This window comes from Salmo salar, chromosome ssa05 (assembly GCF_905237065.1).
Source record: "Salmo salar chromosome ssa05, Ssal_v3.1, whole genome shotgun sequence".
Lineage (NCBI taxonomy): Eukaryota > Metazoa > Chordata > Actinopteri > Salmoniformes > Salmonidae > Salmo > Salmo salar.
Window position 1 is genome coordinate 26,575,129 of NC_059446.1, and position 18,301 is coordinate 26,593,429.

Sequence of the window (18,301 nt, forward strand, 5' to 3'; positions counted from 1 at the left end):
CCTAGTTAAAATGTAGCAAGTGGGCATCCTCAGGGGCTGGCTGAGTTACCTGGGCTAATTCAAGTACAAGTCTGTTCCATTTCCTAAGAGGAAAAGAAGTAACAGAACTGACGTATGAGTGGGATTATGATACACTGTCCATCATTGCCAGACTTCACCAAATGGCGTCTCCACAGAGCTACAAAGTTTCAGTGGCATCACATAAGAACTCACCTTATACTGTACTGCACCACTAGACCACCCTTTAAGGCCTACAAGGTCTATGAAACCTTTATTAGGCCTAGGTTTACCTTAAAACGTGTTGGTTGTTCAAAGTGGTACTGTCTAATTGATGCCAATAGAGAATGACTACACCATCTAAACTATGATCACATCTCTCCAAACACCCCCAATGTGATGCTAATCCTCAGTCTCAGCCCCCTGGGTGTCCATGTAAAACAGAGCGTTTAGCGCAGCGCTTACATTCTTTTGAGTGAACATCGAAGCCCACGCACTGGGGCACACAATACAACATGTACCCAATTCAGCAGCGCATGAATCATCTCGAAAGATAATCTGAAGGGAGCCTGGGTTGGTGATACACACAGAATGACGTAAACACACATTTATAATCAGTCTTTCTCATTCGAAGGAACTGTAATAAGCATTAAACGTATTTTTCAGAATCAGATGAGCATCATTGAGGAGGCAGGAATCAAACACAGATGGGAAAAATGTACTTTGCTTCATCAATGTCTCAGAGAAGCGTACAGAGGGACATATTGTGTAAGAAAGAAAGAAAGAAAGAAAGAAAGAAAGAAAGAAAGAAAGAAAGAAAGAAAGAAAGAAAGAAAGAAAGAAAGAAAGAAAGAAAGAAAGAAAGAAAGAAAGAAAGAAAGAAAGAAAGAAAGAAAGAAAGAAAGAAAGAAAGAAAGAAAGAAAGAAAGGAGAAAACTTATGAGACAGGGAGAGAGACAGTCTGTCAAGTCAAGTCCCATCACTCGTGTTTACCCATGAAGGCACTGTAACTGATGGGACCTTGGGTTACAACAAAAAAAACGAATCAACGGACTACAAAAGCCAGCCGCACCGACAATATTCTAATATTACTCCAGCTTAAACCTTCTTACCCGTATAGGGGGGGCATCCATATAACAGGCTTACCGGTGGAAATGGTATACTGCAAATCTGTGATATAGGCCTATTTCCAAGGCACTCGTCAATTCGCTCGACTCCTCCCTGCTTGTATGGCAGAGTAGAATGCAATGTGATTTTCTGGGACAGGGATGGCTTGAACAAACTTCTGCGTTCTCCCAAACAAGGCTATTGGTGGGCAAGCAGAGCCTAGTTCAGTGAAGTAAGCACAACCCGAGGTGTGGAATGCAATCTCTATTGCACTCTACACTGCCCTTTCCCACCTGGACAAAAGGAACAGCTACGTGAGAATGATGTTCCTTGACTACAATTCAGCGTTTAACACCGTCATTTTAAATAAGAATTTGTTAACTGACTTGCCTAGTTAAATGTATTTACATTGTACTGATTGAATCACTCAAGTATTTTTCCATGCTCATCAATAAACTAAGGACCGTGGGATTAAACACCTACTTCTGCAACTGGATCCTGGACTTCCTGACGGGCCTCCCCCAGGTGGTGAGGGTAGGCAACAACACATCCGCCATGTTGCCTAGTCACTTTATCCCTGCCTACATTTGAAGTCGGAAGTTTACATACACTTAGGTTTGAGTCATTAAAACTCGTTTTTCAACAACTCCACAAATGACTTGTTAACAAACTACAGTTTTGGTAAGTCGGTTAGGACATCTACTTTGTGCATGACAAGCAATTTTTCCAACAATTGTTTACAGACAGATTATTTCACTTATAATTCACTGTATCACAATTCCAGTGGGTCAGAAGTTTACATACATTAAGTTGACTGTGCCTTTAAACAGCTTGGAAAATTCCAGAAAATGAAGTAATGGCTTTAGAAGCTTCTGATAGGCTTGGCCATAATGACCATCGTTATGTTTGGAGGAAAAAGGGGGATGCTTGTAAGCCGAAGAACACCATCCCAGCCGTGAAGCACGGGGGTGGCAGCATCATGTTGTGGGGGTGCGTGAGGATGGACAATTATGTGGCTATATTGAAGCAACATCTCAAGACATCAGTCAGAAAGTTAAAGCTTGGTCGCAAATGGGTCTTCCAAATGGACAATGACCCCAAGCATACTTCCAAAGTTGTGGCAAAATGGCTTAAGGATAACAAAGTCAAGGTATTGGAGCGGCCATCACAAAGCCCTGACCTCAATCCTATAGAAAATCTGTGGGCAGAACTGAAAAATCGTGTGCAAGCAAGGAGGCCTACAAACCTGACTCAGTTACCAGCTCTGTCAGGAGGAATGGGCCAAAATTCACCCAATTTATTGTGGGAAGCTTGTGGAAGGCTACCCAAAACATTTGACCCAAGTTAAGCAATTTAAAGGCAATGCTACCAAATACTAATTGAGTGTATGTAAACTTCTGACCCACTGGCAATGTGATGAAAGAAATAAAAGCTGAAATAAATCATTCTCTATAAAAGCTGTCATCAAGGCAAAGGGTGGCTACTGTGAAGAATCTCAAATATAAAATATTTTTTGATTTGCTAAACACTTTTTCGTTACTACACGATTCCATATGTGTTAGTACAGTATGTATGGTACAGTATGCATGGTAGAGTATGGTACAGTATGTATGTTACAGTATGTATGGTACGGTATGGTACAGTATGTATGTTACAGTATGTACAGTATGTATGGTACAGTATGCATACACACATCAGAATAGTGACAGTGTGCAGTTTGAAAGAACATTGGAGAGAACACACAGAAATAGGACACATGTACGAGTTGAGAAAAACACACAGTGACAGACAGACAGGCAAGACTGAAGTCAGGCACATCCAATTTTCACCATGCAGACGCATTCTTGCATACAATAACGAAAGTATTTTCTCGCTCCTTCCTTCCCTCCCTCCCCCACTCCTCCTTTGTCCCTTTTCCCCCAAGCGTGCTGAAGCAAACAGTAAACCAAGCTGGGTCTTTTGCCTTTCTTTCTCCTAGGGACACATTTCATCCACATAGCTCATCAAATGGCATCTTGTTGGGGCATTGGTGATCAAGGAAATGTTTTCCTTCATGTTTTCTCCACTCCATTGATTTGAGTGTTCCCCCAGAGGCAGTGTCATTGACAACATTTTCATATAACTCCTTCTTTATATCCTTATTAAGAATAATCATTATGATCCACTGTGGTGGGTCGGAAGGAAGGGTAACAGGCCACAGAGAACAGAGCTTGATGGTAGAGTTCATTTTAGGAGGAAAAGGGGAGTGGTGTCAGTCTAGTTTTTTTTTTGTGGGGATATGACCTCCTGCTTGGTTTGCTACATGATTCACTCAAAGCACTTAAGTAAAACCAAAAGGAAGTCTGGGATTTTAAGATTGCCATGTAATTGGAATGGTTCTTTCAACTACAGCATTGGTATGGCATTATAACATAATTCTGTAATATGCATCTAAAAAGGCAGAGCAATCGAGTTAAAGCACACAGATGTGTTTACACATGGCAATGTGGACCGCTTTCATTTAATGGACCCAGACATAAGATGTGATACAGAACTGGATGAAAGACCATCAAATTTGTCAAACTAACATGAAAGATCTTTGTTACACTACACGACCACACATGGTTCTGTCGGGATTGGACCCACAGTACAGTACAGTCAAAGGGTTATGCCTGGGCCTACTGCAAGATTTGGAGCATCACACATTCCAAGTTTAGCCTAGTTTTAAGAATTTCCACTAGGGCTGGGCAATATTGCCTAAAAATGTTCTCTCTAAATAAGCTATGTTGTACAATTAAAGGTCAAGTACACTGCATTTCAAACAGTCCGCAATAATCTAATGAATTCAGGGTTTGAGAAATTATACTTAGGCTAAAAAAGCCTTCCACAACCATAAGACCCACTAATCATTTAATGATTTGATCAAAACCTGTTTTCTTTTTGCATTAGGGTTAACTGATCTGGCTTTCAAGTCTGTCTATTAAAATTACCTTTTTGTTACAAATTTAACCTGAACCATGCATAATGTACATTCACTAATAATGACTAACTTCTTCTAGCAGGCATTATAGAAAATGAACACGTCTCGAACAATCGGTCAAGCACAATCCCACGTGCTAGTATCCAGCTAATCTTTAGAGGATCTATTTGCTAGCTAACAGTTGAATTGTTATGAACACACCCTTTTGTCTATCTCTAACAGTTTGAACAGCATGCTAGCCTGTCCACTTTGTTCAGGTGTTGAAATCAAGTGGCCTACCTTATTTCTCTGAATGAGTTGCCAGTTCTTATATAATTGTGTTTCATGCTCATTGCACATTTATAAAACACAGACTAGACAGCTAGTATAACAGTCTTTGGCTAAAATGCTGATAGCGGTATGTGGTACCGCAATGCCGCGCACCACAAACTGAGCAATAGTTTTTCAGGAGCTAACACCAGTGTCATGGCGACAATGACGGACAGTCAACTGTAACTACAGATGGTGGGGGCCTATTGATCAGAGGAGGCAAGCTAAATCTACCCCACTCTGCCAATAAGACAGACAGAGCTGTGACATCATGTGTTGCTTGCTGTCAGGAGCACAGGTCTTAAACATGCGGCACAGGGGCAATTTTCTGTCCGCCATCTGATTTAAAGTGTACCCTACTTGTGGTCCGATCAATAGGCTAACCTTCCAGATTATTTGACATTTCATGTCAGGATAAAAATGCAGAGAAGTCCTGTACTCAGTGTCTGTGTGAAAAACTCCTTGATGGGTTAAGGATAGTTAGGCTGGGCCCTTAACCAATCAGCATTAAGATTGGTTTTTGAAAGACATATCCCTGACATCAACCAATCCCTGTCCTCAAGAGCTACATAACATGCTCTTAAACTTGCCCCTGCATTGTGACATGCTCTTAACCTCGCCCCTACATTGTGACATGCTCTTAACCTTGCCCCTGCATTGAGACATGCTCTTAACCTCGCCCCTGCATTGTGACATGCTCTTAACCTCGCCCCTGCATTGTGACATGCTCTTAACCTCGCCCCTGCATTGAGACATGCTCTTAACCTCGCCCCTGCATTGAGACATGCTCTTAACCTCGCCCCTGCATTGAGACATGCTCTTAACCTCGCCCCTGCATTGAGACATGCACTTAACCTCGCCCCTGCATTGTGAAACAGTCCGTCTGTGATCAATTTAACTTTGCTCTCTCTCAAATGTAGTAAGGCTAAAAGCATACTCTAAAACAGCCTAAGTGGCACTGAAGCTGATGCCACGCAGAGTGGGTAGTCCGAGTAGTCATCTCTGGCTTTGGCAGGCTGACCCTTAATGTAGCACATCTGCAATTACAACTCACCATGTCCCCAGTGCCAGCTCCCAGTAGGCACGATTGCGCCCGCCCATGAAGCAGAACTAAACGACGGAGAGGATACATGGCATGCCATCCATTCACCAGGAGAGCGGCATGCTCGCCTGCTCAGCTTCCAAGGCCTGATCCATATGACGTGCCTGAGCAAGACATAGCCCCAACAGTCTCTTCATGATGTCAGCTCTCTCTATTTCTCTCTCCAACACGCTATCTATTTCATTCTTTGTCACTCTTCTTCTTTCGCTGCTTCTCTTCATCTTTAAATGTCTCTTCCTCTTTTATCTCTATGTACAGTTAGGTCCATAAATATTGGGACATTGACCAAGTTATTATTATTTTAGTTGTCTACCACAGCATATTGAAATTAAATAATGAATGAGCCGAAAGTGCAGACTTTTAGCTTTAATTTGAGGGTATTTACATCTAAATCGTAAGAACGGGGTAGGAATTACAACGTTTTATAAAAGGTGTCGAACTTACTGAATAAAGTCGATCTGCTATATCTCTTTTCCATTCATAAATCATGCCACATAATTATATGTCCATGGTATCGCATTGGGACAAGTAAACCAAAGGATTTCCTAGGTTTCCTTTCCTAGGATGTCAGGGCTTGCCAGACACTGGGTAGTCACTAGTTACCACAGCCACAAAGTCAGAAACCCCAGCTATTTCTACAATTTCTTAAGATGTGATTTTAAACCTAACCTTAACCACACAGCTAACCTTAACCTTCAATTAAGACCAAAAAGCACGTTTGCGTTTCCATGGATATTTTCGGTATAGTCAATTTCAACTTCGTGGCTGTGCTATCTGGTGGAAACCGAGACAGTCATGCTAAAGTGAGTGACTCTGGTCTCATCAGTCAGTGCAGCCTACCGAATCACATCGGTGAGACCACCCTAAAAGTGGTCTCCTGATGAGGTTTAAGCACTGTTGTGGACTTAGATTCAGAGCATCCAATTTTGTAGTTTTTTTTAATTAAAAAAGTGTGATTTTGAGACTGAAAATATGAAGACATTTTTAAAAAAGAAAGGAAACCTGGAAAAACTCAACGGAGAAAACGGAATTTGGGGGGAAAAAAACTAACAAATCAGGCAAAAATAATGGCCTACCTAAAGATATTTTATTAATAATGTAAAATCTGAAAGATATAATACTTAAGACTGATATAGCCCTTGTATTATTTCCATTTAACATTTAAATGTATTTTTCAAGATAATGTGGGCTATTTACTTCATTTGGTCTGTTTTAATAAAATACATAATTTGAAGAACAAACATCAATGTGGCAAATCATATCTTGCAGTAAAACTGCAAATTAGACTAATATCAAGAGAAGACGGTTTAAATGTTCTCTTAGTCTGGTCACATAGGCCTAGGCGATATCCATACACTGATTTCATACATTTTCAGTCATTTAAATTGGAAAGTCAAGTCTTTCTACACAATACCGCAACACATTTTTCCATTCTGGGAGGTAAACTCAATAAAGTATTGAATAATTTCACTATGTATTCCAGATGGAATCAAGGCATTAGAACGTACCAGAGGCCACCAAAATGGAGCTCCTCCAGTAAGACATTTAGAACCCTCCGGGGGCACCTGGCTGGGTACTTTTTCTATTTGGCTGGCTACTCTATGCAGACAACACTGCTATGCTTCTTTTCCTGTCTGGTTCTTTGACTGTTTCACTTCCTATCTTTATGTGGATTTCCTGCCTTTTTACTGTGTTTTTTTTTATGTGTGGTTCTCTCTCGGTCTTTCCATCACACTCCATTTCTAAGCTCTTTGGCAGATTGAATTTATGCAGATTGAAGCACTGGTGTCATTATAGCATTACCTGAAAGCCTCAAAGTCCCAGGCCATCTTAATGCCATATCTCTTATCATCTGTTCCATTCTCATGTTGCTATTATGCCAACCTGGCATTTGGTATGGCAAGATTCAATTAATGAGATACAGCTTGCCTCTTGGATCAGAATTTCAGGAAATACCTTTTTTTTTATGTACTTTAATCAATTTGTGCCACTCCTGTTGAAGAGCATCCTCCTACATGCAGATTTGCTGGCAAATTGAATGGTCATTCACTTTACAGAGAAAAAGGTTTTACGTAACACATATTCTGGGGGCAATTAGGAGTCTTTCAGCACTGGGCACTCTCCGAGTTCAGCTCTTTGTCTTGCAGCTTGGACCAAATCCCATCCAAGGCTGTGTGAAAGAAAGTAGCTCCACTAAAAATAAGCACTTCATTCAGTACTAGCATTTTGGCTGCCTTCCCCTCGGGGGAATCGAGTACCTGCAGGGGTTCTGTCTTATATTCTTTAATACCACACTGATGTGGAACACTATGCAAAGCTTTTTTTCTGGATGGTTCAAATACAACCGTCACAAGGGGAGGGGCATGAGCCTGTACCTCAGACTTAATCTTGGATTCTCCAGCGTTGGCTTAAAGTCGAGGAGAAATTCATGTGTAGGCCTAGTTAGTTATAAACTGCATGGAAGAGAAGTGTTCTGCCTTCAAACTGCTTTGAAAAGTGGAGAACCGTGCCAATGAATTGTGTCTGCAAAAAGGAGTGGATTTTGATTCCAGCGTTATTTCTGAAAGTGAGGAGGTGCTGAACTTTGAGTGTCATTGCATTTGAATGGGAGGAGTGACAGAGAGTTGATTTCAGGCAATATTGTAACTCATGCATATCAGATGTTGGCAGACTGGGCTTATGAATATATGCTATATTGCTGCTGGCCTCAAGACCTAGTTAAAAAGCCTGGCAGAATAGGCCTAATGCTTATAGGATAACCTACAACATAACCCAGTCCCTTGGAAGCGATTTATTTTACAATTATTTAACTAGGCAAGTCAGTTAAGAACAAATTCTTATTTTGATTTCATCCATTTTCAGGCAGAACGACAGATTTTTACCTTGTCAGCGCGGGGATTTTATCTTGCAACCTTTCGGTTACTAGTCCAACGCTCTAACCACTAGGCTACCTGCCGTCCCATGGTGATGGTGGCACTAAAGGATAGAGCGATGGTGGGGGGTTTTGGCATTTGTGACCCAATTCAGGAAACTAGGCATATGTCGCAAGTCACGACTTCACAGGAGAGCAGTTTGAACATAAAAAAAATATGTTTTATCAAAATCCATTTTTGGGCAGAAATGGCTTCTTGAACATGTGAACTTTCATGTGCCTTAATAACAAACTTGTATTCCATCTGTAAATACGAATAAAATTGTTAAATTATAAGCCTTGTTGGTTAGGCCACATAAAAAGACAGCAACCTTCCCACTAGCCATGATTGGCTGAGATGAGTGGGCTGGACATGCCGAGAGATGAGTTCGGATTGGTCTGCCATATAGAAGGCTTTTGTCTATTTGAGCTGGTCAGTCTGTTGTTAATCAAGGTGAACGCGGCTTTTTTTAATGTAGCTGTATGTGTTGCTCTCCACTTTCTGGAGGATCAAGTTTTGAAATCAGTGGAATTAGAGTATGATAGCTAAAGAGATGGGAAAACACCTGTTTCCGGATTACCTCTTCAAACTAAGGGAATTTGTGGCATGGATCCGTGACAGGGAGATGCGTCCACCATGCATGATGATGTATACGGGTAAAATAGTCATTTTCAGATATTTCACGTTTCTAATTTTGGCAGAAAGTGGTTTCATTTCAAGCTAAAGTGTACCGTTAGCTGGCTGGCTCCCTAGCTAAGGTTAGGTGGCGTGATGTGTGTGATCTTACATGTTGTTTACCTAGCTAGGTTAATTGTTTACCTTGGTAGCTAGCTACATGTCTTAAGATTAAGTGTACAACACCTGTTGAATATGGCCGGTGTCAGTAAACGTCGGCAAAAAAGCATAATGAAATTGTTGCCAGCAGAGCTGGTTAGGCTGTTTACATGTTATCCAGAGGTAAACAAATCATCAGCCAGAGCATCAAGTGTGCGCTCTGAACGCAAGGAGATGGGTGGGGCTAAAGCTTAAGAGAGTGAACGAAGCTGAATGGGTGTAGACAAACAGGAGCTCTCTCACCGAAACACTAAAATGTCATTTTCTCAAAAGTGAGTTTACAAGTTTATAAACTTTCAAAGCAGAATTACTTTCCCATTGTTCCTCAAATACAGTGCATGATATACAATTTTGTAGCTCTGAGTCTCTACTTTTATCCAATGTAAAAAAAAACTGAAATTCAAATTTTGCTACATAAGACCAAATCCAGGTGGTGAGTTACATTTGCTTTGTACAGTAGGAAGAAAATAACTCTTGCTTGGCTATAATTCATGGTCCGTGACTCCATGTCCTCATTTCAAACAATTTATGTTCGATACTCCATTACAAATAAATGCCCTCTCTGCAGTAACACACAAAGCAAGGAGCTCATAAAACCAAAATGAACACTAACAGCTCAAAAGAAGTCGACTCAATGTAATGGGTCGCCATTTATAATAGCTGTTCCAGTTGTGTCCCATCCAGAGCACCTTTAGTGTTGAGTTGACTTTCAATACAGTATGGCAAGACAAGCCAAAGTAGTCACAAATCAACTTGACCAGATTTAGGCCTAAGTCATCTGAAAGGAAAGTGATAACTCCAAGCACCTGTCCCAGCCTTTGTTGGTGTGAGTGACTAGTTTCCTCACACTATCCCATTCTATGATTATCTATGATTATCTTCTTGAAGTTATTTAGTCAATTGGTTTGGCAGTGTATCACGACCACAGTGAAAACTATTGTGTTATTTTGATATCAACAATGTAGTCACACCTGCTCCTACACAATGGAGTGGCAATACAGTGAGGGAAAAAAGTATTTGATCCCCTGCTGATTTTGTACGTTTGCCCACTGACAAAGAAATGATCAGTCTATAATTTAAATGGTAGGTTTATTTGAACAGTGAGAGACAGAATAACAACAAAAAAATCCAGAAAAACGCATGTCAAAAATGTTATAAAATGATTTGCATTTTAATGAGGGAAATAAGTATTTGACCCCTCTGCAAAACATGACTTAGTACTTGGTGGCAAAACCCTTGTTGGCAATCACAGAGGTCAGACGTTTCTTGTAGTTGGCCACCAGGTTTGCACACATCTCAGGAGATCTCTTTTACATTTACATTACATTACATTTAAGTCATTTAGCAGACGCTCTTATCCAGAGCGACTTACAAAAATTTTGTCCCACTCCTCTTCGCAGATCTTCTCCAAGTCATTAAGGTTTTGGCAACTCGAACCTTCAGCTCCCTCCACAGATTTTCTATGGGATTAAGGTCTGGAGACTGGCTAGGCCACTCCAGGACCTTAATGTGCTTCTTCTTGAGCCACTCCTTTGTTGCCTTGGCCGTGTGATTTGGGTCATTGTTATGCTGGAATACACATCCACGACCCATTTTCAATGCCCTGGCTGAGGGAAGGAGGTTCTCTCCCAAGATTTGACGGTACATGGCCCCGTCCATCGTCCCTTTGATGCGGTGAAGTTGTCCTGTCCCCTTAGCAGAAAAACACCCCCAAAGCATAATATTTCCACCTCCATGTTTGATGGTGGGGATGGTGTTCTTGGGGTCATAGGCAGCATTCCTCCTCCTCCAAACACGGCGAGTTGAGTTGATGCCAAAGAGCTCCATTTTGGTCTCATCTGACCACAACACTTTCACCCAGTTGTCCTCTGAATCATTCAGATGTTCATGGGCAAACTTCAGACGGGCATGTATATGTGCTTGCTTGAGCAGGGGGACCTTGCGGGAGCTGCAGGATTTCAGTCCTTCACGGCGTAGTGTGTTACCAATTATTTTCTTGGTGACTATGGTCCCAGCTGCCTTGAGATCATTGACAAGATACTCCCGTGTAGTTCTGGGCTGATTCCTCACCGTTCTCATGATCGTTGCAACTCCACGAGGTGAGATCTTGCATGGAGCCCCAGGCCATGGGAGATTCACAGTTCTTTTGTGTTTCTTCCATTTGCGAATAATCGCACCAACTGTTGTCACCTTCTCACCAAGCTGCTTGGTGATGGTCTTGTAGCCCATTCCAGCCTTGTGTAGGTCTACAATCTTGTCCCTGACATCCTTGGAGAGCCCTTTGGTCTTGGCCATGGTGGAGAATTTGGAATCTGATTGATTGATTGATTGCTTCTGTGGACAGGTGTCTTTTATACAGGTAACAAGCTGAGATTAGGAGCACTCCCTTTAAGAGTGTGCTCCTTATCTCAGCTCGTTACCTGTATAAAAGACACCTGGGAGCCAGAAATCTTTCTGATTGAGAGGGGGTCAAATACTTATTTCCCTCATAAAAATGCAAATCAATTTATAAAATTTTTTGACATGCGTTTTTCTGGATTTTTTTGTTGTTATTCTGTATCTCACTGTTCAAATAAAACTACCATTAAAATTATAGAATGATCATTTCTTTGTCAGTGGGAAAACGTATAAAATCAGCAGGGGATCAAATACTTTTTTCCCCTCACTGTAGCTAGACTGAAACACTAACTGCACATAATGATAGGCTCTGAATGACAGACAATGTCAGAATAATTGAGATCTATTTGTGCTCATATTACATAATATGCAGTTTGAGCCCAATGGACAGAATGTCCACGTTAGTCACTTAATACTCTTTGTCAGCCTGTTTCAAGACGTGGCCTTATAGACTACTTCAGATGGCATAAAAGTACATTAAGTCTATAAACAAAGCATAATGTAAATCATAAAACATATACATGAAATGGCTCAATAGGGTGCAGGAGAATACATAGGCCTACTAAGCTACGTGACAGAGTGGCACTTTGCCACAGGCGTTCAGCTGGCATTATGTTAGGCTATGCCCATGGCTGTCTTGGAGCATTACCACGCCACGGGCACCACAGTCACCACAGTGACATGACTGTTTGTGACAGGCATAAATACACACCAGACAAACAGCTCCATACATCCAGCCCACTCGCATCTTGACTTCCTGTTACGGTAAGCAGAGCTATAGATACAGATATTCCTACATGTAATGGGGTGATATGCAAGTGACAGATGTTTTGAATGCAACCCACTCACAAAGGAGCGTTATCTGAATGTGAAGAGCAACAGACTGACATGGACAGGATGAACCATAGTAGGACTTTGATGTACAGTACTCAGGAAGTAGGCTATTATCGCCATTTCAGACGCACAATGCAAAGCAACTGGGAAAAGGGGGCATGTTGTTTTCAGTCAGTAAATAAAGAGAAAATAGTGACGGACAAAGATGCATGCTCCAGCTCCATATGGATGGATGAGTCATAGCCTCATATTTGTAGCTTTCTGCATAGGCTACGTCTCACTCAACAGTATCTATACATACTGTTACTACACTTAGTAAACAGTACGTACTGTAGCAGGGCCATTCATACATAACCATGATGTCCTGAGAGGATCCGGCAGAGCCAAGGGAGGGGATCTTTGTGAGGAGAAAACCACAGATGATGCCCATTTACAACGCCATCTGTGACCAATCTCTGCCCCTCTAAATTCCCCATCATCCCACAGCTGCCGTTCACATTCACAAAAACATAACTGCCATTTCAGACACAGCACATAACTGCCATTTCAGACACAGTGCCTTGTAGTGCACTGCAGAAGCATGACACACTGTTTGTAGTGTAGTGTATCATGTGTGAAGTAGGATTAGGCCCTGCTATCACCTAGGCCTATACCAAGAGAGCTAAAGAGGATATTAGTGTTTAAACACATCTGTTATGGTTTAAATACCAGGCTCCTCTTCCCTAGTATGCTGTAAGGCCAGGGGCTACTGATACGTAGCACTTTCTCCTTCCATGGGTTAAACCAAAAATCCATCATGTCAACGGAAACAATGTATTCTATAGAGACACTCAATACTGGGATTGAAAGGTGCTGCTTCTCTCAGCGAAGCACCTCCAGCACAGTGGAAATATGGTTTGCTAAAACCGCTAAAATGCAGTAGTTGCCTCCAAACTCTGTCTCAGTGCACACTTCATATTACACCATCCATGCAGACATATGCTGGGCAAAAAGAGGGAAATCAAAAATAGGTGCATGTGTTTCCCTGGCAACTGTTCCCTAGCCTTAACTAATGCCCGTTTCTCGCCGAAGCGCTGTGTCCATGGAGTCAATATTACACCTGTCATAGCTACTTCGGGGAGAGGGTATTGCAAGCAGACGTGGCGAATTGAGCCGTTGATGAGAAAACTTTCTATTTGTCACAGAGCACTTTTCAACTGGGATTTGCATGGCTGTAGTTAGTATAATCCCTCTAGCCTCACACCAACAGACTTGGGATGACAGCAGGAACTGCATAAGAAAATCTTGTCTCAAGTGTAGGGTGATTTATGTTACATAACAGTACTATTACCATAAGTCAAATGGTTTGAAACGACAGCAAGTGGAGGAACAACATAAATTAGTCATTTGCTTTACTGGTTCTATTGCTGTGTGACTATGTGTGGGTGATGTGCATGTGTTTGGCCATGTGTCGGATAGCCTAGCGCTTGGTTGCATGAGTGGGTGGGAGTGATAGACAAGTAGACAACTGTTGCTATATTGCTAATAACAGCTCTTACAGGTTGGCAGGCAGTAAAGAAAAGCTGTCATTAACAACTGAATGATAACATCTTGTAGTTTAGCAGTGTGATGTAGGCAATTCCATAAATCCTAACAAAATGGATGTTTTGGAAATTCGACCTTATCTCTTGCAGTTGTCACAGCACCAGTTGGTGATGGGAAAAAAAATACTAGTATTTTTTATTTTATTTTTAATTGTCACATACTGTACACCGGATAAGTGCAGTGAAATGTTTTGTTTTACAGGGTCAGCCATAGCAGTACGGCGCCCCTGGAGCAAATTAGGGCTAAGTGCCTTGCTCAAGGGCACATAGACAGTTTTTCACCTTGTCGGCTCGGGTATTCGAACCAGAAACCTTTCAGTTACTGGCCCAACGCTCTAACCGCTAGACTACCTGCCGTACTATGTAACTGTCACACCCTGATCTGTTTCACCTGTCTTTGTGCTTGTCTCCACCCCACTCCAGGTGTTGCCCATATTCCCCATTATCCCCTGTGAATTTATACCTGTGTTCTCTGTTGGTCTGTTGCCAGTTCGTTTTGTTCGGGAAACCTACCAGTGTTTTGTTCCCCTGCTCCTGCCTGTGTTTTGCTCCTGTTTTCTAGTCCTTCCCGGTTTTGACCGTTCTGCCTTCCCTGACCCTGCCTGCCGTTCTGTACCTTACAGGATTATTGACCCCTGCCTGGCCTGACCCTGAGACTGCCTGCCGTTTTGGACCACTTGCACCCTCTCTGGATTACTGACCCCTGCCTGCCTTTGACCTGTCGTTTGCCTGCCCGTTTTAGATATAAACGTTTGTTTCTTGAACACTGTCTGCATCTGGGTCTTACCTAAAAACGTGATAGTAACCAAGAGAAGACTGTCACAGAAATGAGGGTTTACTCTAATGTGCTAGGGAGGAGGACACCCCCTAACCACACCTTTGCCAGTGCAAGAAATGTTTCCCTTACCATTACTAAGACTTGGTGGGCTCCCCTACCAGTAGTTTGTTGGCTCCCACCTGAACTATCTGGCCTTCAAATGGGATATTTGGCCTTCGAATGGGATATTTTGGAAGTTTACAGCCCTGATTGTTGATTTTGGAGCCCTGGCGCATCACCAAGAAATGAATAGAGAAAAACAGGAGTACAATAGATGTTATATGGCATTAAGAAATCAGTTTTGGTCCAATACATTTCTCTCTCTGAAAATTGCACAATGCCACACTAGGTTTTATGGCAGTCACAACAGTGTTACAGGGAAGCATAGGGGCTGGTACACTGTGTAGCCCTGAAAGTCCCACAGGGTTTTTCCATAACAGCCTGTCCCCTCTAATCAAAATAGGCCTGACAGATTGCTGGATTATCATGCTAAATCTCCATGCGTGCATTATATTGTCCCAATTAAATTGGCGAACACGTGGCTATACAGTCAAGGCAATTCAGTTCCCCAGAATTAAAAAAAAGTTAAACATAAGATGAATTTGAAAAAAATGATGGAACCCCCTACAGTAATATGTCTGGATGTCGAAAATATATTTAGCTAATTGGTCACGCACATAGTCTAATTCATGGTCAGATAATTCATTTGGGTGTTCAATTTAACATTCATAGAACCTTTTTAATGCACTGTCCAGAAGAAGCCAGATTTTACCATGCAAACCTCATTATCTCTAACATGGGATTTCAACTGTCCTTATAGATTTCTAGGTATTACTGCACAGTTGGAGCTAGAAACAAGAATTTCGCTGCATTTGCAAATCTGTGTAAACGACTAATACACTGATTTGAGATGTGTAATAGAACCCAAAAGTTAAATTATATCCAATGAACAAATTGAACATGTATTCCATTGAGTAAGTGAGTTTGAGCTATATCAATTAGTGACTGACAATCCTGTAAACTAAAAGCACAGCAACATATGGCATTCCAGATTATGGGATTACCTAATTAAAATCTGTGATACAGGGAGCCACTCCTTACCTCCAGATTTACCAATTGATTATGAACACAGATATAGGGTAGTCTTGTCTACTAACCCCTCTATTCAAGTGACCACCCAATACTCACTTTAAAGACATCTTATTTGAGTATATGGAAAATTAGTCCTAATGCATTCAAATTTAATTGGTCAAATGGACCACCTCCCAACCCATTTTATGGCGTTTTCTGGTGCATTGGGTACTCAAACTATCTAATGGCCAGTGACCACATGATGCACACAGTCAGCAAGAGGTCAGTGACATTTTAACTATGTTGACACTGGCTCTGGGCAGTACACTATAGACAAAATACTGCCTTCAAGTATACTGTCGGTTGTGGACACATACTGTACATGTCCATGCATGAATGAATTTAAGGCACAAGATAAATATTATGCAAATAAAGACAGTTTTAAGGATTTGATGGGCATGTTTTGCATAAACCAGTGACATATTCACAGCAGCCAAATATCAAGTGTTTCGTGGCATGATTTGAAAATCTCATACAAAATAGCTTATTTTGCCATTGCCAAACATTACAAACGACAGTGTTGACGCTAAACGAGGAAACGCTATTACGAAATCTTAAGGGACAGCTCAATGGGCATCAAAACAACATTGCACTAACGATGCCTTACCTTCAGGGAAAGGGTTGGGCTGCACGACGTATAGAAAAGCGTGCACCATGTGGAACAGTATCCCTATTACTCCAGGTTCGTAATAGGCGAGGGTTTTGTAAACTCCCTGGGGCACATAGCCAAAATCCAACTTTCCCGACGGTGGTTGATTTCGGGGCTCCGGCTCCGTTCCGTCTTGCTGGAGTTCACTGGATGTTAATAGTCCCCAAAAAAGGAGAAGGAGCCCGGTTTTCCACATCGTGTCAAGACGCTCTAACCTTAATGCACGGGGTTAAAAATATCAAAAGGGAGAGATAGTCTACAAGGGAGATGGAACAGAAATTTCTCTAACGTTAGGTCAGTATCTCTAGAGGTGGAAATAAAATGGGAAGGGGTGAGCAGTGGGACTGCAGGTTAAGTCCTTCTGTCCGGGGAAGAATTCGTGATTATCATCGTTTCCACGGTCAGTGGTTCCTCATACCGCTCCGTTCCTCCGAAATGAGACCAACTGACAAGTTGGCTCGCGCATCTGTGCGGGAGAGCTGCTGGAAGGGTTGGCTGCCTGCTGCTCAGTGCTATCTGGGATCCTTTGGACGTCCTTACTCAAACCCTAACCCTAACCCTTGTCTTAATTATTTTAAATGTCAACTTCAAACAGGTACGGGACGTCCCAAGGATCCCATGTAGCACATATAGCGCGGAAGCGCGCGCATTCAGTCTTCTGACTGTGGGAGCCCCGGGAAACAGTTGATCAAATGGGAAGCGCTCCGCCTGTCGGGGGAAGGAGGACTGGAAGATTATCGTAGAAAAGATGGAACATGACCTTTCATTTGTTTTGAGATGTAGCCTAGTAAGATGTAGGCACTCTTTCATTCCTTTAGCTGGTTACCCTACTACTCTTAAAGAATACTTTTTTTTAGAACAGTTTTATTGCACCAAATGAATGCATACTCTCCAACAACCATGGAATATGTATTAAGATTAAAAAAATATGAGTAGACTATTTTTGACTGTATAGCCTACCAATGGTGTAGCCTACCCATGGACCAATGTCCTAACCTACACCCAAAGTGTCCACTTTCAGATAAACAGATGCCAAACTGTCTTGAACCACCCCACCTCTGCCCCCACATCACAGGTGTTCAATGACCTCCCAAACTCTGACCCTGCCCCCACCTCTAGAGGTTGACACAAGATACCTTGAGACCACAGCCCACAGATCTAGAAGCACTGTGATTGGTGGAGCAGAACCCAGGTAGGCTCACACCCAGCGTCCCCATGCACAATGCGGTCCTTGTTGATGTCCCAGAACGGGGCAGGGCCCCTCTGGACAGGCTCCATGTGGGCAGGGCTTTGATCAAGGCTACAGGACTCCATACTTCAGCGCATTCACAACACTCATTAGATCCGCACTGAGAGAAGCAAACCAGATCAGGTGAATGAAAAAAGCCTTTGAATAGGGGTATGTGTTCTATTTCAAATGTGGTCCCGAAGTAGGCAAATACAGGGGGTTAATGTTGTGTAACTACAGTAAATGTTTTTTTCTTCACATCAGGTAAATGTGGAGATGTTGTCAGTGCTCTGCTGCATATGATATGTAGATTAACAAAATTTAGGAAATGCCCAAAACGCCATGTTCATAAAGTGGGATTGGTTATGTACAGTATTCAAGTTGTTTGAGGGAATTCCTGCCAGAAGACTCCCACTGGTCCACTGGAATGAGAAACAGTGCA

At 42.0% G+C, this 18,301-nt stretch overlaps 1 protein-coding gene across 10 annotated transcripts in view; it reads right to left on the reverse strand.

Annotated features, from left to right (window-relative positions):
• The window catches only part of LOC106604539 (prominin-1-A), a 111,546-nt gene extending 94,267 nt beyond the window's left edge, over nucleotides 1-17,279 (reverse strand). For 4 of the 10 annotated variants that reach the window (XM_014199275.2, XM_014199271.2, XM_014199278.2 and 1 more), the window contains exon 1: nucleotides 16,590-17,278. In XM_014199275.2, the coding sequence (XP_014054750.1) occupies nucleotides 16,590-16,827 (238 nt within the window). In that variant the 5' untranslated portion in view covers nucleotides 16,828-17,278. Of the gene's footprint in view, nucleotides 1-16,589 lie in introns of all 10 variants that reach the window. The other 6 variants (XM_014199274.2, XM_014199273.2, XM_014199272.2 and 3 more) reach the window with 4 other exon arrangements.
• Between the last annotated feature and the right edge of the window lie 1,022 nt (nucleotides 17,280-18,301).